This window comes from Ammospiza nelsoni, chromosome 9 (assembly GCF_027579445.1).
Source record: "Ammospiza nelsoni isolate bAmmNel1 chromosome 9, bAmmNel1.pri, whole genome shotgun sequence".
Taxonomy (NCBI): Eukaryota; Metazoa; Chordata; class Aves; order Passeriformes; family Passerellidae; genus Ammospiza; species Ammospiza nelsoni.
In genome coordinates this window covers 33,146,500-33,168,540 of record NC_080641.1, presented here as the reverse complement: position 1 = coordinate 33,168,540, position 22,041 = coordinate 33,146,500, and the positions used below count along the sequence as shown (strand labels likewise).

Genomic DNA, 22,041 nt, shown 5'->3' with positions numbered 1-22,041 from the left:
GCTCGCGCCAATCACGGTGAGACCCGTTGGAGGCGGGGGTTGCCCTCACGGCCGCGCCGCCTCCGTGAAGGGGCGAGTCGGGACCGTGTCACCCGCCCCGGGCTGCGTCACCCGCCCCGGGCTGACGCGTGGGCCAAACGCGATCGTGTCACCCGCCCGGAGTGACCTCCTGGGCCGAGAGCGGCCCCCGTTCCCCCCGCACGGCCCGGGAGGCGCCCTCCGTCCTAACATGGCGGGTGCCGCCGCTTCATAGCCCGCCCCGGCTGTCAGCGCTCCCGCGGGTACGGACGGGCCGGGGAGGTCACGGGTGAAGAGCTGCTGGCGTGGTGCAGAATTACCTGTGCTTAAGGTGTAGGTAGGTCAGTGTACCTGTACCTGCCACGGACATTGCTCTCGGAGCAGGGTGAAGAATTGCTTAAAAAATAAATTAAAAAAAAAAAGTTAAATGAGGTGAAAATACTAATTCTGTTATCTGAGGAGGTGAAGGATTAAAAGTACTCTAAGCACGGGGAGGGGGAGAAGCCGCTGCTGGAAGGGGCACAACCCTTCTAGAGGTGGGAAATGTGCCCCCTTCCAAAAGGATGGATGGAGAAGGGTCGGGGCAGTTTGACCTATTCTTCATTCATGTTGTCATTTTTTTCTTTTCAGGCTCAGAGTTGTTCCTGCCCAAAGCCCAGCAGCCTCCAGTGCCTGGACCTCCAGCGAGGTGTGAGCTGTTCCTCCAGAGCAGCTCCTTCCTGCCCCGGCAGAGCCCAGGGCTCGCAGCCAAGGCTCTGCTCCAGCCCTCACAGCACATCAAACCCCACCACACGCCTGCTTTTCATCTTGCTTACTTCACTACACCATAGCTAAAATGTACAAGTAGTTTTTTTGTTTGATCTTTGTTTTGTTCCAGAAAACACTGTATTTGTTTGATAGGAAGAGGTTAGCCTTATTGGTCAGAACTTATGGATGGATGCCTGAGCCAGGATCCTCTCTGCTATAGCACTGCCTCCGGCACGCCAGAGAAAAGTCTCAGCACCTTACACTAAGGAGATGTATTTATTCTGTCCCTTTCCTGTTTCACCAGAGGAACTTACTTAAATTTCCCCTCCACCAGCCTTCTTTTACTAATTTGAACCATTATTTTTTTCCTTAGCTGATTCAATTTTATGACCATTTTCATATTGCCTGTTGTTACAGAAGCATACAGGATGGCATTAAACACATCAGTGTTCAGGTCAGCCTAAGAGTCGACTAAACAACTTGAATAATAACTGCTACAGGCAGCATCTGCTGGTTTTTGGCTGTTCTTCAAGATACATACTTTAATTTTCTATTACTGATTCTACTTTGCCTCACAGAGATTAAAATTGTGGTGATGACATGATGGTATTTACATAACTATTTCCCCTCCTAGTGTTCTCCAGAACTGATAAAGACTCGAGAGTGGACTTGGATTTCTGGAATCCCTATTATTGTTTCCTTCACCAAAGGTTCTTAAGAGATTTGGTTGCCATGGAAGATTAACATAAATCCTTATTAAAAATAGAATAAGAAATAAAAGGTTTTTACAGTAAAATCCCCCAGAGTTCTGTGCTAGGATTTGTACTGTTTAGCATGCTCATTTTAGTTTTTTTAGTATTTTTGCTCTTTTTAAATTTCTAGTATCTTTTGTTTATTTTCTCTCTTGTTACTTTGTAGTTTCCATAACTTTATGTCCCTTCCTGAGGGTCGATCCTCACTCAGCATCCAGAAATGGTTATTCCTGAGGGATGGCAGTGCTGGAGGGGTGCTCCAGACTGGGCAGGGCAAGGAGTGAGGCTGAGATCCGTGACAGACAAGGCAGGCTGTGCAGGTCGGGTAATCTGGGATTATGTCAGCAGGGATCCGCTCACCCCTGTGCTCCCCAGCTGCTGCATCCAGCTCAGACGGGCTCCAGGTGGCTGAGAGCTCACCCAGACACAGCAGTGTCAGCACTGCCAGGGCTTGGCTGTGCCTGCAGAGAAATAAAATCAGCTCCACACAGAAATGTGCACAGGTTTTACACCCTGTGAGTCACAGCTGAGCGGGGGCACGTCGGAAGCTCCCCAGCCCTGGGCAGCTGTGCCTGGAGCTCAGCCATGGGGCAGAAGGGGAACAAAGGGATCTCTGTGCCTTATGTGGGGTAAGGTGGGTTGGGTTTATTGTGTAAGCCTGGGTGGAGATTTCTTCACGAGCTGCAGTTTCTATGAATGTCTGTCAGTACATTCTGGGTTTGTGCCAATCAAGGATTATGACCTATATTAACATCCCAGAAACAGGGGAGGCCAGCCAGGCTTCAGCTCAGTCTCCTGATGGCTGATATCCACCCTTACTATGATTTAAAGTCAGGTTAAATTACTTCTCTCCACAGGAACTTATTTAAAGTGTGCTCACTCCTCTTGACAGTGCATCCCTTGCCATCTTGACAAAGCACCTGACATTCTCTCAGTGAGAGCTGTCTTAACTTTCTTAACAGAACAGAAGAATGGCATTTGCTAAAATAACTTAATTGCTATTCATAAAAATAAAATCCAGTTCCTAGGGTGTTTTTTTTTATTTTCAATGGGACTTACATTGTTATATCCAGGAATATGAACAATACTCAGTTCAGACATAACTTGGTAGCTGGCTGACAAAAGCCCCATGTCCAGACACTTGAATTTTCCCATACTTTGTTTGGCACATATGCATCTCACTGGTAGTTTAAAAATACTGTTGGAAAATCCTAATTACAATACTGCATCTAAAAGGGATTTTCCAAGCATCTGGGAACAAAGATGTCAGAATGTAAAAACACTGAACACTGACCCTTGGTGGTTAGTCATGTACTTGCACATTTCTTGCCTTTAGAAAAGAAGATAAAAAAATCTACCTCCACTTTCCAATCACATTTAGTAGCTCGGTTGATTTGATTTCTGGAATTCTGCACTTCCAGAGCATCTTGCAAAAGCTTTAGGAGCATCCAGTGACCCCCATGGTGTTCTGTAGTACTGAGGCACATCTGAAGTTTCAGATGCAGAAACCAGAATCAACCCAATTCCCAGTATGTGTGCAATGAATTATTGCACAATACAAACTGCTCTGATACCTGCTGGGCCACACATCCCTTCACACCCTGTCACAATCCCTGGCACCTTCCTGCAAGTTTTGGATCAAGCTGTGTGTTGGAAGTTACTCTGCTTTCATGGAGAAAGCAGTGACTATCTGTTTATTCTCCAAACATGGCCAATTTAGAAGTTATTAGATGGAGTTTATTCAGCACAAGTGAACATCTAAAAATCATAAAATAAGAATTAAAAAGCCACTGCTCAGGACTGGAGTTGTTTGTGCCTTTCTTGTCTCTACAGGTTTTGTTTCCCCATTGCTTTTCCCTGCAGATGCTCAGTGGTACTTTCCAGGTCAGTCATGCCTTGAGGGAAAAGGGAGCAATGTCAGGATGATGAATGTAAAATGTTTCACTCTGTTACTGAAGTATCTGTTTTGTGAAATACTCTGAAATATTTTCCCTGGCTGCTATAGGAGATGAAAGTCATTAAAATCTATTTATTATCAAAATAGTAGGAATTCTGGATATTTTGTATGTTCTGAAAATCAATACCTTGTCTGAGAGTATCTTCATTAAAGGAGTCTCATATTCAGGCTTTTCTGAAAGGTGGCAATATTTTCACATGGAATAAGCATCTTTCAAGTATTTTCACATTAGATGGAAATACTTTCATCACTTGAGGCCCTTCTTGGAAGTCATTCAACTATGAGAACATTTGCTTTAAATAAAAGAGTGTTTAAGCCAGCGGGATTCCTGAAATTCCTGAGCCATTTATGCTCTTCTTTACACTTTTCTTAGCACATCTTAACTCAGTGAACATTTCCTTATCCCCACAGATTTAATGCTGGTAAGAAACAGGCATCTCATTAAAACTCTCAAGGCTTGGGGTGGCATTTCTAGTCTTTTATAATTAATTTTGTTTTGACTGGAGTAATTTCTGGACTCTTTGGTTGCAGACTCCCAGATAGAGTTATCTTAGCCCATGTGGTACAGTGTGTATATACTGAGCACAAATGCATGCACACCTTTCACACAGAACAATAATATTGTTTACTATAGGAGCTGCAGAAAAAAACAACAACTGCTTTTCCAAATAATTGTTAAGGTTTATCATATGCCAGCGAGGAAGGTAAACTGAAACAGAAAATATGAAACCAAAATTTGTGATATGTCATTAAATTTAATTAAAAGCTATACTGAAGACAAACCAAGTCTGAGGTAGCAAATTACTGACCTACATTTATGAAAGAGACTGTGACCAGATCTTGTAATTGCACCTTTAGGCTTCATCCAGCAAGAGAGAAATGTTAACATCCTTAAGGAATTATCTGCCTCAACGATTTCAGGGAAAAATCTCAGAACTGGCAACTTTTAAGAACAGTTACTTGAACAGAATAAAATATTTACACCTCCACAGCCTCATTTCTGCTCAGCAAAACCCCAGTTTGGCACTGCACCCTTCCCTCCCCCGTTCTCACTGCCTCAGTTGTTTCCCTAACATTTGTTCATCTCCCATCTATGCTTTTTTATTTCTGCCTTTTCATTTACTTTCTCACTGATATCTGAACTTCTATTTTAGTAGCCTTATCTTTTTTTAGTGAACAAGGTCACAAGTGAGAGTGGGCTTTGGCAATTCCAACATTACCCGGCTGACGTTAATTGACATCATGGAACTGTTGGCAGTGTCATGGCAGCAGCCCCTCTGCAAATGCACATGTATTAAATGTCTTGGATACAATTTCAGTTTGTGCCCAGGACAAAAAATGGAGCACTGGGATATGAACTATGGCAGAGACCTGCTGGTCATGAACACAGTGACCCTTTGAGGTCCTGTTCCCACAGGTGGGCTGAAAAGGTGACTCCTAAGGCACCAGTTTGGCACATGGGTTTGTGTCCCAGTTTTGTGCCATACAGATTCTGATCCTGAGACTATCCTCACACTTAATATTGTGCACCAAATACCTCCAGTACTCACCACAGTCAGGGATTAATCCACAGGTAAGATCAGGAACGTGGTTTTTTTCAAGATGAAGGAAATCACAAACTCAATTTCCAAGAAGTAACCCCTTTGATTCTGTGCCAGGGTACTGGTATGTATTGCTAGGGAAATGAATTCTGGTAATATCTCTAATGTCTTTAAAAAAAATTTCAGAACTCTATGTTCTATTTTACCAATTATATACCATTATCTTATTACTCAGAAACATTATTACCAGCACAGAAGATTCACCAAATAAAATGTTAGTAACTTAATCATTATTTTAAAATGGAAAATTAACAGCTAAGTTATTAAAGAATATTCCTTTCTCAACATCTGAAAGTTAGTGTGAAAAGCACTAAAAGGCATACTTTTAAATGGAGTATTGAAAAGGTATTCTTTAGTAGAAGAATCGGTGTTCAAAAATAGAAAATGTCACAGCCACCACTTGCTATTGAGTAACACAACAGTGTCTCAAACCCAACCACAGGTGACAGTAGGAGAGCTAGAGGTGTGTGAAGCGTGAGTTGTCCTGATACTGCAACATTTATATATTAAATAAACAAGTTATTTTGTACCTACCTGTCAAAACCAAGTTCAGATTTCCCATAATTTCTATATCAATGTCATTTTTCTTGGTTTTATTTGAAAATAGACTTCAATTTGCCTCAGAATTTTGAACACATTTTCTTTCATGTTTGAAGGTTCTTGCTATGGCATATTCCAAAGAGGGAAAGCCAACTCCCACAGCAGGGGTCAAGCCTGTCTTGGACAGACTGCCAGTGGGGTTGCAATATTTTTGTGTTTAAGATAAAGGCTAATCTTGTCTGTCCCTTCTGTTTGCATTTATAGATTTCTCCCTTGCTTTCATGCTGCTCTCCAACACCTGCTCTGTTTTGCTCAGGCACAGGAACCAGGGGCACACTGGTTCTGAGCTGAGCTCTGTGAAGCCTCCTACATATCCAGCAACCCCCACTCTCACATTCCAGGATGGAATTCAGTCACAGATGGGACTCACTGGGGGTGTGTCATCTCAGTCCAACCCCCAGTTTGTGTCAAAGGCCATCACACAGGCCCTGTTCAAACAGTGCCAGAAGTGTTTCACACCTTTACACCTCTCAGCCCCATCTTTGTACCTCACAGGCTCCCTTTTTGGTTAGGTAGGCTTTTGTGGAGTACCTCAAGAGACTGGATGTGTAAAATTGGGAATTAATAATGCAGCAATGCCAGTGGTTGGCATGTCCAGACCTGCTGGCTTTGATGGGACTATTCAACTGTGCAAACTAAAATAGGCATGGCAGTGTTTGCCAGCTCAAACTCCTGAGCCAAAACAAGGAGCTCATTAAGAGCAAACACTGGTCCTGGCACTGCAGTTGTGCTTTACAAACCCAACCAAAGATCAAGCACCAAAAAAGCCCAACCTACAATTTAGACAAAATGGATCCAGGATTCCAAATTTCAGGCATGTAGTAGAACAAAAATGCCAGCAAGCCAACAGGAATGGCTGGCCTGGGGTAATCATGGATTGACTGATTTAATGTACATTCACAGAAGTTTGGATTTTCCTGTGTTCATTATCTTCCTCAAAATATTCTGGAGCTATGTGAAAGGAACCTTGCTGTTATTTAACAGCCTTTCTCTGGTCAAATCCAATGAGTTAGGCCAAATAAAATCTCCGTTTCCCCATTGAAGCCTGTGTACTGATGGAAGTAAGAGAAGATTCCCTGCTATCCAGCTGTACCTGGGGATGGGGGAAGTGCTTTCAACAACACAACTGAGCAGTAACAGGCTTAGAGTGACATAAAAAATGAACCCAAAATCCTGTTTCTTCAAACAGTGCAGAATTAAGTCTGCAGATTCCAAGACAAGTGTGTCTGTGGTAAGGCCTGAGTGACTGCAGTAGAGCCACAGCACACAGCCCCTGGCAAGCAGAAGGAAATCTGGGCTCTTTCTACCTTTACAAAAAATATCTTTTGCTATTATTTAGTTAGAAGGGGTTTCACCTTTGTTAGCACTAACCCAATGCTTGAGTAGCCTAGCTAAAACAGACTGACCTAATGTGTTCGAACCATTTTCTAGAATATCAGCAATCCTGTCTAAAAACCACAGGACTGACATCTCTGCTAGCAGCCTTTATGAATTTAACACCTTAAGCAGAGAACCTGGGAAAAGGCTGGAGACAAAGAGCTGTGCTTGGAGATCTGGGGAGTCCATTGGGGTGAAGCACTGAACATCCTGGAGAGGATGTCACTGCCTGTACCACATTCTCTGGACAACCAAACTGCTCCAGTTTCTGCATCTGCCAGTCTGGCACCTTTAATAAGTCATTAAATCACACTGTGGACGTGAATACGCTCTTGGATAAATAATAAATGACAGCTCTCACACTGGCACGCGAGCACACAGGCATACCCAGGGCAGGAAATCACACACAGCATTTCATTTGTTGCTAATTTATCTGTAACAAAGTGAGGAAGATGCCCTGGGGACTGGTGACTAACAAGGAGCATTGTTTATGCTACAAATCCCATCCGGTTATTAGGCTTTGAAAAGTGCTTTGTTTAGCTTATCAGTGCTTCAGCAGGAATGCCAGGGGCAGTATTTCTATTCTAAGTGTATTTCTATTCCAATATTACTGACATATAAAAGGTTATGTGTTACCTGAGGGCTGAATATTTGGCTTGTGCTTCAGTGCCTTGTTGAATCAGGATCAGGATGGTGAACACTGCACAAAACCAAGGTCTGAACACATTTCCTTATCAATTTTACAGCATTAAATTGAAGAACACCTTTACATAAATCAAATCTTTCTCAAGGATCACACAGCAGGACAAAGAATAAATACCCTATGGCATATAAATTCCCATCATTAAAAATTACCTCAACATGTTAGACCTTCTGCTTAAATTCTGCACTTCACTTAGGATGTGGACAAATTTGTATTATACAACCAAGTCTGCTGTTATGAAATTTCAAAGTATCACAAGTGTCTGGCAAGTTTTAGAGATGTTTCACAACAGCACTGATAAGCCGCTACTCTGTCAGGTGATCAAAATACCTACAGTGTGCCCTTGATTCAAGTTAATGTTTAAAAATAGGAATGCAAGTTTTTTATTGGGCTCAGGTACTTTTTCAATGATGTTAAATGTCTTTTAAAGGAGAAGATTTAGAAAGGGAGTGCATTAATTTCAGATGGAAAAAAACTACAATTCATTCCATAATTTAAAAAACCTGAGAATCCCTTGCCAGCTAAATAAATAATAGGCAAATAAAGGAAACTAAATTGGGAAATTAAATTATTAATTAGCAAATAAGGCATAATTTGCCATGCAGAATGATTCCACACGAACAGTGTCACTGACTCAGCTCCTCTGAAACATTTTTGCTAAGAGGAATGGCAAACTCAACCTCATGGAAGTCTCCTGGACCACTGTAAGAAGTGTTCATTAGACTGATTAGGAATAAATAATTGAAGTATTTATTTAGATGTTTTATCATTAGATTACTTTTGGAAAATCCACATGAATGAATTCTTCCTTCTCAAATGTCCTGGTTTTAATTTGCTTATGGTTAGTTTAGATCTGGATTGCCAAACCATGAGCTGTCCAGTGCAGCCTCCCTTGTCATCTGAACTGGCCTTGTAAGTGAGACTGGCAGCAGCTGCTCCCCTGCCAGAGCAAAGTGCCACTGTCACCCCTCCCTGAGAACTTCCAACCTCAAAGCAGGGGCTGCTTTACTGAACAATGCCACGTGCTCATGCAAAAACCAATAAATGTTTGTGAGCACTCAACCTGCTGAGGGTTTTTAAACTTTAATACCTCTCCTCAAAGATGCTGATGAGAACAGACTCACCACTGATGCTTTAGAGCTAAATTTCCTTGTGGTAAAACTGGAAGATGTTCTGAGCTGAGCTGTGTTACAGAGATAAAGGTTTATACCCAGGAGCTTCTGGTTTCATAGCCAACAAACAGATCAGTCTTCACGCCTTCCTTTTGTGGGCAAGAATTAAACATGTATCAAATCTGGTGGCTGGGGTTTAGCACAATGGGGTTGGATTTGCAGAGTTCTACTAGAATTGTTTTCTGAAATGCACAGCTTTCAATTTTAGCCAAAAGATGTGTCCAGATCTGAAAAACTCATTTTTCTCAAAAATCTGACTGTCACAGTTTGAAAGCCTGGCCCCTGGTGAGGTTTCTACATGAAGAATTCCTTTGCAAATCTGACCTGTGGAAATGTGACCTCAGTGAACACCTGTGCTGTGCAGTGAGAAAGGAACAGAAACATAAGGATCTGATTCCTGAAAAACTTTAAGGCTTTCTCTGGGTCTTTGAATTCTAAGTCTGTTTTTGCTTCTGCATTTGGAGTTTAGTTTTGGTTGGGCTTTTTTCCTTTCATTTCCTCAAAATGAATTAAATTGACTTCTACTGGACTAAACATTTTATCATTCAGTTCTGGCTGAGGATTCTCAGCAACATATGGGTTAGAACCACCAAAGACACCCAGATCCAAATATAAGACTGTAAAATAGTCATTCCTAAGGGCACTTGCAAAGTTTCCAGCCTAAAATGTTAGGAGCAATGACAATTTTAATAGTGCTGTTTGAAATAACACACAGAATTACTGCAAGAGAGGAAGCTCCCTAAAAATTTATCATTTTAGGCAAAGTCAAACTAAATATTTTATTTTGTTAGGACTGTTTAGTGCCATAAAAACCTCAAAGCCTCATGACACAAACACTGACTGCCACAATCAATCTCTAATTCAATCACAGTTCAAATGTTCAAAGGCCAGCTCAGGATTTTGGAAGGGGTAAATTAGTTCTGGCAGCCCTACAGCAATCTCAGATATCATCTGTCTTCTCCTTCTATCAGATCCAGCTGGGCGGGCCCCTCATAACCATTGATGCTGGTTAGAGCCAACTCCAGCATCATTGGGAGTGCTTGGACTCAATAAATCAGAAAATTGATTATGTGCAGATAATCTATTAAAAATAAATGACAGACCTGGCATGTTTTTCCCAGCTGACTGACTCAGCACAAGACTAAACCACTGATGTCTTAGCTGAGGGTGACCCCGAGTTCCTTTTTCCTCCCAAATGCTCTGTTAATGCAATTGGAGGAATGTCCATACCAGGTGAAACCAGGCCCACCCTGCCTTGGGACCTGCTGGACTCAGGAGTTCCATAGCATCCATAACCATGTCCTTGGCTTTACTGTGTATGTAAGGAACTGCCTGGTTTTGCTCCCTCTGGATCTGCCAGCCCTGGTCATCGTGCAAGAGCTGATGGAATTTCCCACCTTGCTTCACTCAATCAGTGAGAGATCACAAGGAAATTAAAAATGTGGTGTGACAATCCTGGATCTGAATGATGATTGAATGATTTTTATTCTTCCTACACACACACACACATATTATTCACACAATGCAGGAGCACTGCCTGGATCTTTGCTGTAATTCCCAGTCCTAATTGAATGCTCTGGGAGCAGAGCTTGAGCATTTGCAGGGCAACAGGCCCTTGCACTCAAGCTGACAAGCTTCCAGCCCCTCTGCCTGGTGCCTGAGCTCAGCAGCCAGAACTGGTATCATCAGCAACAGTAAATATTCCATTTTCCTGTTTTCTGAGCAGCACAAACTCTCTTTCTGCAGACTTGCTCATGAGTCATCTGGAAATAAACCATAATCACTTGTCCCCTAGGAGTCATATATAAGTTAATTACTGTACAAGACAAGCTAATACAAAATACACAAGAGATTCCAACTTGTTGAGGTTGTAAAGGGCAAGGGAGCCTTTCAGAATTTCCATTGGTTACAGTCTGGGAATGCTGGGCTTCCCTTGACTCCGTATCTATCACATAACCAGGAACACATTTTGTTCTCTTTGTTGTAGGAGACAAAGCTAAAGAAATGTGGGTGTTGCTCCTGTGCACAAATAGAGTAGATACCTAATGAGCCTGTGTGTGTGCAGTGCTGGTAAACACCACTGCTCTGGGCTGCAGCTGACAGAAACCATCACTGCCTGGCCAGCTGAGAGGATGGTCTGGATCTGCAAATGCCCCCCAGCCCTGCACAGGAAGTCAGAATGGAATGGGATGTGCCAGATGAATTTTAGGTGCCACCATGTGAAATAAAATCTGCTTGCCTGGAGTTCAGGGTCCTGGACTTGGATCTGACCATCTCTGTGGTGTCTTATTCCTACCCAGCCATCCTTTGCTGGGCTATTGTGTGGTTGTTATCTCTGCAGGAGAGAATCTTATCAGTGCAGGGAAAGGAAAATCTGAAAACAATGAAAAGGCCTTTGGCATCTGACATTTTTCTGTTGAGGATGGAAACAAATACATTTATAACTTCACAGTAAAGAAAGATTTTTTTTATTCCAGTAGTTATAGAAACACTATTGTTAAGGCTGGAAAAGCCCTTGAAAATCATTGAATCAAAGTCATGGCACATTATTTTAAAACTTCCAGTTGCTCTTATCTACAGATCCTCATTACAGGAGGAAAGAATGGTATGCATGGTGCTGATTTAAAATTACTAATTTGGTGAATTCATAGTTTTAGACCTGGCTCTGGCAAGAGACCTGGTTTCATGAACACTCACCTGGATTCTTTTTGCCATTCAGTTTATGGTACAGAGAGAATCCCATTCTGGCATCCCAGGAAGGCAGAGAACACACCAGACTTTATTTCAGTACATTTAAGTGACAGACACAACTGCAGAGGAGGAGGGAAACAGTGACAATTAGTTCTGTGTGATATCTATGCTGAGTTTCTGCTAATCACAGGAAATTATTATTAATGAACTGAATATGTTGATCAAATTACTAATTTAGTGAAGACTGTGCACTACATCTCTCCCAGGAACCACAGCAACTCCAGCTGCCCCACCTGCCTCCAGCGAGCCCCTCTCCCAGCAGAAAGCAGCTGTGGGCATTTATTCTGTGGGAAGTGTTGTGCCTGACAGTGCAGGCAGTGCTTACACAGGCTACTAAACAAGGCATTCTCCTGGCAACAATCTCAAGGCCTGTGTAAGAACCAGGACCAAGCCCTTCTCCCTGGAATTAATGTAGGTTCCCTCACTAGAAGCAAGAGAAATCCCATTTTTATATTCCCTGAAAAATCAGTAACTGTATTTTTATTTGCTCATTGCTTTCATATCTACAAAAGTGCTGCTTTTGAAATGCCCATGAAGTCTTAAGCAGCCAAAAAGTAACAGATGATCTCAGAGGATACTGTTAAATTACAATACAAACTTGTGGAATGGGTAAAATGCACTAGAAAATCCCACTATTTGTATCTGACTATGCAAAAAACCCCCAACCTATTACAAAAACCAACAGCGCAATAATCACATTTGTAAGTGTGAAAGCTTGAGATGTAATAAACATGAAGTCTCATCTTCAAGCATGAACTCGCTTCTGAGAAGATAACTTGTCTTTTTAATCAGCAGCATAAAAATCCAGCTGTCCCATAAAATTAATTTCTATGGGTAAAAATCAGGAGTAGGACACAGCAGGCTTGGGTCTCATTCTGTCCCACATTCCTGCTTCCCATGGGAAACATTTGCCAAAAATAAAGCAGTGATCTAAGCATAATTACATTGGTTTGCAGTCCTGTAAAAGCTTTTTACAAAAACAAAAGTAGTGGAAGTTCCATTTTAAACAATTCAGTAAGTTTCTAGTCATGCATAAAGGGTTTTTAATCTGTTTACTGTTTTTAAGGAAATCTGTGTGGTCTTGCAGAGGAAAATTGTTCAAAGACATCTCATCCCAATGTAAGCTCACTAACTGTTTATTCCAGCCCAGGATCTGTTTAACAGGAAAGGGACAGAACAGATTTAGAGGGTCCTTCTGTCAAGGCAGCCCCTGGTGTGGGCTCCTGTCCTCCCCCAGAGGAGGTATCCCATCTCCAGTCACTGGATAATCTGTGTAAAACCCTAATTCTGCAGACAAACGTGTCTGTTAAATGCCTTCTTTGAGGCTCTGAGCCATATGGCTGGGATTACAGCATTTAAATAGTTTTTCCAAGTGAATACAAGGATGAAGCACAGAATAGTGGAGGGAAGTATGTCCATAATTGCATTTATAAAGGGATTTCAGGATTTTTAAGGCCCATGTTCTGCACCACTGGAGCCAGTGTGAGCTTGGCACCTTGAAGCAAGTGCAAGTTATATTTACAAGCCATTCACACTTTTTTCACCACACTATAAAAAGATCTAAGTACAAAGGAGAACAAGGGGCCATGTTGTTAATGCTGGTGCAATAAAAGACATTTTTATCTTTAGGATAAAGATAACAGAGCACAGCCCCACATCACCACTGCCACTATGTCCATCCTCTGAGAGAACAACAAATCAGTGGATCCCCAACAGCCAGGGACACCTCTGGGAGACACCATGTAATACTTCCGGTTGTTTCATGTTTTTCTAACACTGTTTTATAACATACAGGAAAAGGAGACTTTGAACAGAACCCATCCAGGACAAACAGCAACCACATGGCCTCAAAACCTGTTTCAAATAATGCCTCAGTAGTTATAGTTTCAAGTACAAAGATAGACATAACAACAAAGAGCATCAACTTCCCTCTTTCCCTGGCCTGGTTAATTTTCCCTTTTCCATCTGTATGACCTAATGATACAGACTTTATTTGTATTTAAATTTGAGATCTGTAGAGAAGTACCATATACAAGCTGGGTCTATGTTGTTTTTCTTAGCTGTACATACTTGGCCAGGCTTTCCTTCCCTCCACACCATTATTTACACTCTGGAGCACTGACTCCAGTGTGATGCATTATCCATGTTATGGCTGTTTATAGAGTAGAAGTGGTCTCTGTAACATGTCTGTTTTTCATGTCTTAAACCAATAAAACTTTTACATTGGGCTTATCAAAACCATTCTGTGTAGATCTAAGTCTGTTGTGACTGAAATCAGTAATAAAACTTCTCTTGATGCCCCGTGGAACAGAGCTAAGGCAACACTGAGCTCTCTTAATAAATTCCACTCCGGTAAAAGTTTTATTTAAAAAATGTGGTTAACCCAAAGCTTTTAAAGAAGATTAATGTGGACTTATAAAAAATGTCTGATTTTATTATTAGTAGTAATTCATACAGTTTGTCCTGAAGTTTTCCTTTTCAGCTTCAGTTTGAACCATATGTTCAGGAAGTTCAACTGAAAAGCGATCCTTCAGCAATATTATTTTTTTCTAATTAACAATAACCACAGAGGTATTTTAGAGAAACCTACAGAGTCCCTCAGAAGGTTGTGGAGTGGGATAGATTAAAACAGGATTTTGTCAATTTTATGAAAAATTCACTGAAGCACAAATGGGTCAACTTCAGAGGAGTCCTTCCTTTCCTGTTCTACCAAACAAAGGATTCTGAGTGCAGCAAATCTTACTTTCCATGGGATTCTTTTGTGAAAGGCCTTGAAGGACTCTGGGATCCATCAGTGCCCTGTTGGCCTCGCTGGGACTGAGCCCAGGCCCAGCACTGCAGCCGTGGGGATCCCCAGACTTTGATCCACCACCCCAGGGAGTCAAAGCCAGTCAGAGGTGAGGGGTGTCAAACACAAAGCTCAAGGAGAAGCTGGAACCTGAGTGCCAGACTGGGTTCATACAGACTGGATAGGGATTTAGGAATAAACACAGCTGTGGGCTCAGCCAAACACTCTGTGTGTGCAAACAAAACACAAGAGGCACAAAGAAAAACCCTGCACTCAAATGAAAATGAGCAAAAAGCACAAGTCAGACAGAGGTTCATAAAAATACCTTTGGGCCAAATTTCACATTCCCAGTCCTTGTACACATGATGTAACTGATGGCATCAGGAACAATTTTTTTTATGGATTTCAAACATGGTTTGTCTCAAATTCCCTTTCTGAGTGGCACAGATGAGGTGATGCTGGGTGCAGAACCCCTGCACTGAGGGCTCCTGGAGACTTCTTGTTACAGCACAGCTCACAAACTCCTCACTGGCTGTTTTTAAGAACAAAGATCATTGTTCAGCTCAACAGAACAATCCCATCAAAATGGCAGCACAGTGTTGTGCTGCTGTTTTCACTGGGGTCCCTGTCAAGTTGCATCAGTTGAAATGTTGAGAGGTTTTATTTCCTGACTTGTCACACTGCTCGCGGTGCCCCGGAGCTGCCACTCAAGCTGTGCTGCTTCTGCTGTTTGTGCTTTGCTGGGTTTGTTGGTGGTGCCAGCCCTGACATTCAATTTTCCTGTTTTCTGACCAGCACTAACTCACTGCTGTCACTGCATGTGCAGCCTAATCTTACTGTCCTCACAGTCTGCCCCCTTTCGCTCTATGCTGTACATGGAAATCAGCAGCAGTCTGAGTAAGAAAGGATGTGGCAATTGGCTTTTCCAGAGGTACAAGCTGTTCCTGGCTGTGCCTGCTGGTTTATCTGGGATAACTAGCCCTGGAAGTCACTCTGGACAACTCCACCTTGATGCAGCTGCAATGCTTCTGTCCATGGGCACCCATATTCCTGAGGGCTACAGCCATGACCCAGGGAGCTTCCAGAGTAAGATCCACAGGGAAAAAAGCTGTGGAAAGGAAACCCTCCCCTAGCTGATCTGTAAATCTCTGCTGTAAATCTGTAAATAATATAAATGTTAAAAAAATATATATGTACATAAATCTCTCTGTAAATCTGTAAATACCAGTGTAGAAGAGCAAAGGCTCCATTTTTGCACAGCCACTTTGCATAGGAAAAGCATGTATTAAAAATAAAGAATCACATTCATTTTCACAGTCCATTGTAGAAAGAGGGTTTATTAATCCTGTCAATTTCCCTGTAAACATTAAATAACCTCCAATATGTTCAGCATATCTTCATTTTTTTAATTTGGTAGGTTGCTGCCTGACCCCCTACTGGAGGCACAGTCCCTGGTTAGCAGCACTAACCTGCCCTCCCTGCAGGGAGGTAATATTTATGTCTGTCTGCATTCTGACACATGCCAAACAATGAGCTTGAGCTCTTGGGATCAGATTTATTTATCCTCTAATTTTCCCACAGCATTTCAAAACCCACTTGGGCTTGAATGATCCTGCAGCCATTTGCATTTATCATTTGACACATGTCAGATCAAACACCTCTGTGAAATACCAAACAGGCCTCCAGCATTTTGCTTTTGTGTAGTTTATTGAATCTCTGGGGTAACATTCCACAAAAAGCAGCATGGAAGTTCCTAATCTCACCAGGCCCCAGTCAGAGGTTGCTTGTTGTACTGGGAGGCTGGATATAGGGGAAAAAAAGAAAATGTTCTTCATTGTGGAACTGTGTTGCTTTTCACACCTCTTGTGAGAAGCAACACAATAAGCCAAGGAAACAACCTTGACCCCTAAGTGTTTATAAATCAGCATTTACTGAGTGAGTAGCACATAACAAATGGATTGAAACAGACCTAGCAAGGAAAACCAGTCTGTACCATTGTGTAATTACTTTCTGGTGCAGGTACTGGCAATACTGTGGTGGAATGTTACCATCCTGCTGCATCCATAACTTTCTAGTGAAGGTGCTTCTGAATTTCTTTCTGGAGAAATCCTGAAGTTGCCCTAGCAGGGAGGAGAACGCAGTGTTCCATGAAAAGCCTGGTTAATTAAAAAACAGACCTAGAGAGGGTCAGGCTGGACCTTTCAAATATCACTCAGATTTGAACTGCAGGATTTTAACTTGCCTCTAAAATTTCAAATCAGATTCCAGTAGAAAGCAGCTGGATTTTTCCCGAGGTATTGCCAAATCCAAACAGTTCACACTGGCTCTGCCTTTTAATGCTGGAATCCCAGTTCCCAGAAGGATTCTGTATCAAGCAGAATCCTTTTCTGCTTGATACAGAATCCAAGGGTTGGGGCAGTAGGGATCCCTTTTAGAAGGATTCCTCTGGATACTGTACCATGACTAAACAGTGTAGGGGCATTTGGACAGCACAGAAAGGTTCTGCATTCAAGAGATTTTAACTTTCAAAGTGCTTAAGAGACACGTGGAACTGAAATGCATCAGAATACAAAATAACCAATCTCATGTGAACATTCAGTTTGCAGGTTACCTGTGTGACCGGCTGCCATTTCTGACTCTTGCCTTGTGAGGACTCTTCACCCAGGCAGGTCTCATGGAGTTTCTTCCTAAGAGTTGCTCTTTGCATCTTTAGAACCAGCATATTGTCTTCTCCATGTGAGCAAAGCCTGGGCCTCTCTGCAGGACTCTTGGAGCAGCTGATGACATGGTGGTTGCTTCCCTTCTTTCAATTTGCATGATAAAAATCTGTCAGCAAGTTGCACCTGATGGGGTGAGGATGGCAGGGTCTGCAGCTCAGGGGCCTGACCAACCCCACCTGGGGCCCTTGGCCAAACTTCATCAAGCCATGACTGAGGCTTCTCTTGGACTGGGGCAGTGGGATGGGTTTGTCACTGTGCTGCTGCCACAGCTGAAGGACTCAGCACCGTTTGGCATGGCCAAGGCACTCAATGTGGAGCCCTCAGAGGGCAGATTCACAAGAATGCCTCAAGCCACAATCAGAGTTTAACATTACAGTGCCCATTGACCTGCAGCTGAAGTGTGTTAGAACTCTTGAGCTTTAACATTTTACTTCTTGGCTCAATTTGAATTAAATTTTAATTTGAGAACTTGGCAAACTGAACAATTTGCTAAGTCTTGTATAACACAAGGATGGTCAGGCAGTCTCACTGCAAAATCCTGCAGCAGTGTTTGTGTTATCACAGCTGATTACTCAGCCACTGGGATACAGAGCTCTCACAGCTCTGGTTTTAAAATGGATCACATGAAACTGGTAGGCACACTGGCTTGGAACAAAAATGCAACGATAAAGTGCAAGTATCACAAGGGGAGGAAGGCATTAAAGGCCATGCAGGAAGTGTGAACAGATCTCTGTAACTGTGTCGTGCAAGCCCACACAAGGCACAGAGAGTCCTTGAAGCCTGTGCATTCACACCATGGCAGTGTGACTGTTTGTTCCCTTTCCTGACTCCCTACACCCCTCGTGCTAAGTCTTGCTACCAGTTCAGCCAGAGAAATCGAGGCCAGTTTGAGGATAATGATATAAATAGCAGGAAGTTTATGGAAACTTTGCTGAAGTTGTTTGTGGTGAGCTGCAAAGAGGTAAAAGTGTTGGTGCAGTGCCAGCCAACCCTGCACATCTGTCCCTGTATAACCTGTACCTTTGTTATCCATTTGGAGTCTGTGGACTTCATTTTTACACAATAATTGCATATTAAAATAGAGATATTAAGATTTATGAATGCTTACTGGTTACAACGCACTGGTCTCCGATTGCTTTTTCCCATTCTGTCTTTTCAGCTGACAGATTTTATCATGCCCCTGAGTTGGGAGCTCTGATATCCCATTACGTCAGAGTCATTTTTTTGCTTCTTTTACTCTTTTTGTTAAGAAGTTTCATCATTTTATTCCCATCAACTTTCATTGTCTTTAATTATGTCCCTGAACTTGTAAAGCTGTTTCTCCTGACAATGGATGCTTTGGAAAGGGTAACAACTACTTTTTTATGAACTACAAGGCAGGAAGTGCATTGTTTCTTTAAAAAAATTACCAGATGTTTTTCAGGGCTGACTACTAACATTTAAAAAAAAGCCTGAAACTATTATTTTCCAAATAACCCCAGTGTAATTTTGTTATTGTGTGACTCCTGTTTGCATTTAACTGGGAATTGCAGCCTAGGCCAATACTAAAAAAGGAATTTCTCTCAAGCTAAGTGTGTAAAGTCCATCTATGTGAACATTGACTCCATGGACTCAAGTCCATCTGAATGAATCATGTTCTTTCTTGTGCTGTTTCTGCCAGTCCAAATACTGGCACTGGGGTACCTGCAACTGGTTGTCTTGTGTTCTCTGAGTGGAACAAATGAATATTCCTTGTCTCTGTGTGCAGGGATTATTGACAGAAAATACCCAGTGCTTCACAGTAAAGTGACTGCATTTTATTTCTCATTAAAAATTAAAATAGATACTTTAAATGATAATAGAATATTTGTAACATGGACGGTACAATAAGAAGAAATTACCCGCATCACACATGCCTGGAAATTTGCCTGCTGTTCCCAGCTCCCAAGCCTCTGGATCACACACTGTTCATGATGGAGCGATACTCTCTCTGGTGCTCCACAAGCTTCAAAAATACTTCGTATTTCTTGTCATAAAATCTGTGTAAGAAAGCTAATGTCAGCAAAGCCTGAGATTTGAAGATTTAAATCCCCTGTAATATGTATGTTTACTTGCTTCTCTTAGCATTAAAGACACTTTGACTCTTTCCCGGGTACAGCTGCTGCCGGGGTCAGAGCCCTCCCTGTGCACTGCTGGGGCAGTTTCCAGCCAAGCTGTGATTCCCAGCTGCAATTCCACCTTTCGCTGCCCCACAGCCAGTTTGGCTTCTCAGACAGTCGTCCCCAGAGTTCTCTGCTGAGAAAGTGAGGAGACACCAGAGCTTCACAGAATTCATTCAGGTGGCAAAAATCCTCCAAAATCACCGAGTCCAACCATTCCCCAGCACTGCCAAGGCTGCCACTGCCCCGTGTCCCCAAGTGCCACATCCACAAGGCTTTTCAATCCCTCCAGGCATAGGGACTGCCCTGGGCAGCTGTGCCACGGCTGGACAACCCTTTCCATGAAGAAATTTTCCCAAATATCCTATCTAAACTTTCCTTGGCACAGCTTGTTTCCTCTTGTCCTGTCTCTTGTTATTTGGGAGCAGAGCCCGACCCCCGCTGGCTGTCCCCTCCCGTCAGGAATTGCGCAGAGTCACAAGGGCCTCCCCGGAGCCTCCTTTGCTCCAGGCTGAGCCCCTTCGCAGCTCCCTCAGCCCCTCCTGGAGCTCCAGCCCCTTCGCAGCTCCTTCAGCCCCTCCTGGAGCTCCAGCCCCTTCCCAGCTCCTTCAGCCCCTCCTGGAGCTCCAGCCCCTTCGCAGCTCCATCAGCCCCTCCTGGAGCTCCAGCCCCTCCCCAGCTCCCTTAGCCCTTCCTGGAGCTCCAGCCCCTTCCCAGCTCCCTCAGCCCCTCCTGGAGCTCCAGCCCCTTCCCAGCTCCCTCAGCCCTTCCTGGGGCTCCAGTCCCTTCCCAGCTTCCTCAGCCCCTCCTGGAGCTCCAGTCCCTCCCCAGCTCCCTCAGCCCTTCCTGGAGCTCCAGCCCCTTCCCAGCTCCCTCAGCCCCTCCTGGAGCTCCAGCCCCTTCCCAGCTCCCTCAGCCCTTCCTGGAGCTCCAGCCCTTCCCAGCTCCCTCAGCCCTTTCTGGGGCTCCAGCCTCTCCCCAGCTCCCTCAGCCCTTCCTGGGGCTCCAGTCCCTTCCCAGCTCCCTCAGCCCCTCCTGGAACTCCAGTCCCTTGCCCTGGCCACGCTCCAGCCCCTCAGAGCGAGTCCCGTGCTGCGGGGCCCAGAACCGGGCCCAGGCCCAGAGTCCCCCCGCCATGTCCGCCCCGTGTCCCCTCAGCCCGGACCCGTCGCCAGGGGGAGCCCGCGCGCCGCCGCCCGTGCGATCCGGAGCCCTTAAAAATGTTACGCAAATTACCCTTAAAATACAATGTGATAGAAAATAATCCTTAAAAATTAATAGAAATAATACTTTAAATATAATATTACTGACCCTTAAAATATAATATAAATAATCAAGCTTTAAAAATTAATAGAAATAATCCTTAGAAATACAGTATGAACAATTCTTAAAAATATAATATACCGTGATTCTTAAAGTATTTGTATGCTAAGCACTACTGCAGACGAGCAGGGCTGTAAAAAGACACCACCCAACCTCATCTCCAGACCCCAACTTTATCTCCCTTGAACTCTCCCAGTGGAACACACCAGGGCCAGCGTTACCTTTTATGCTCGTGGTTGGGCTGCACAACTTTTCCAATTTCCCCCATTTTTGCCATGGCCTCCTAGGAAAAGACAAACACCAACTGGAAAAGCCTGTTTTGATTTAAAATACTTTTTGACAAGAACAAGATGTTTCAAAACCAATCGGAACATTAGTGATGTATTTTGTTTCGGCTGAACAGGCCAGATGGCAGCAAATATGTTCAATCCCATTATAAAATAGTAAGAGAACAAAGCTCTGCAGACCCTCAGTAACCAAAGTCTGTTCCACTCTCTCACTGGGAGTCCCAGGCAGAACAGAGTTATCTTTTACTATTTACTCTAACCAAAGGAAATGTTAAACACTGCATCCCTGGAGGGGTGGGTTCTCAAATAAAATGATACTGTACTTGAGATCCTGTTATCGTATTCTGAAAGAATCAGTTCCCTGCAGTGAGAGAGGACTCAGGGGTGCTCCACAAGCTGAAGGTAACCTGCGAAGGTCTGTTCTGCAGCTCACAGCAGCCCTCACATTCCAGCACAAAGGTGTAAGAGGCAAACTCTGATCCTGCTCTGCTTTTGGCCAAAGTCAGAGCTCACAGAATCCCCTGCAGAAGGAGTCTCTGGGACAGCCATGTGTGGAAGGGAGAGGGATGAGTAATTTGGTTCCTTTTCTGATCTCTGTGAGATGCTGATTTTCCATGGATTCTCCCAAGCAATCCCACTGGAACGAGAATCACCAAAGTTAAGAGGCCTGAGCTCTCAGATACAGTGGAGGCAGCAGACACTCAGTGATTTCACAAGGAGAATCAAGGCAAGAGCTTTTAGATGGGAGAATGTTAAAAACATTAAAGATCAGGACTCAAGAGTCAGTGTGTGACTAAATCAGGGTTCAGAGTTTCTATGCAGGACCTGAACCTGTTTTAATGCAATGTCTAAGAACGAGGATGACCCTGGAGAACAAGCAGCCTGTTCTGCTGCTGGAACATTTTTAAAAGGTTGGAACATTTTTAAAAGGTTGGAACATTTTTAAAAGGTTTGTATGATTTTACAGGCTGGAATACCAGCCCTAGTGAAATTTGTGCTTTCCATTAATCCAGCACTTTTCAGCAAAGGATCTCACAGAACTTCACAAGGTGGATGAGCAATGTCAGTGCAGTGTCACCAGCCCAGGGCAGGCTCTACCACAGCAGA

The 22,041-nt window shown here is 43.3% G+C and overlaps 1 protein-coding gene, 1 long non-coding RNA gene and 1 pseudogene across 5 annotated transcripts in view; 2 read left to right on the top strand and 1 right to left on the bottom strand.

Moving 5' to 3' along the window:
- The first annotated feature begins 161 nt into the window (after positions 1 to 161).
- LOC132077184 (uncharacterized) lies at positions 162 to 1,561 on the top strand. The gene is made up of 2 exons (XR_009419012.1): positions 162 to 355; positions 649 to 1,561. It is a non-coding gene; the product is annotated as an uncharacterized LOC132077184 (long non-coding RNA).
- A 541-nt stretch (positions 1,562 to 2,102) lies between these two features.
- On the top strand, positions 2,103 to 17,554 carry LOC132076579 (E3 ubiquitin-protein ligase RNF170-like; annotated as a pseudogene).
- A 1,422-nt stretch (positions 17,555 to 18,976) lies between these two features.
- The window catches only part of FGGY (FGGY carbohydrate kinase domain containing), a 129,469-nt gene continuing 126,404 nt past the window's right edge, over positions 18,977 to 22,041 (bottom strand). For all 4 annotated transcript variants that reach the window (XM_059478187.1, XM_059478188.1, XM_059478189.1 and 1 more), the window contains 2 exons: positions 20,869 to 20,930; positions 18,977 to 19,204 (listed from right to left, as the gene is read on the bottom strand). In XM_059478187.1, the coding sequence (XP_059334170.1) occupies positions 19,123 to 19,204; positions 20,869 to 20,930 (144 nt within the window). In that variant the 3' untranslated portion in view covers positions 18,977 to 19,122. The remainder of the gene's footprint in view (positions 19,205 to 20,868; positions 20,931 to 22,041) is intronic.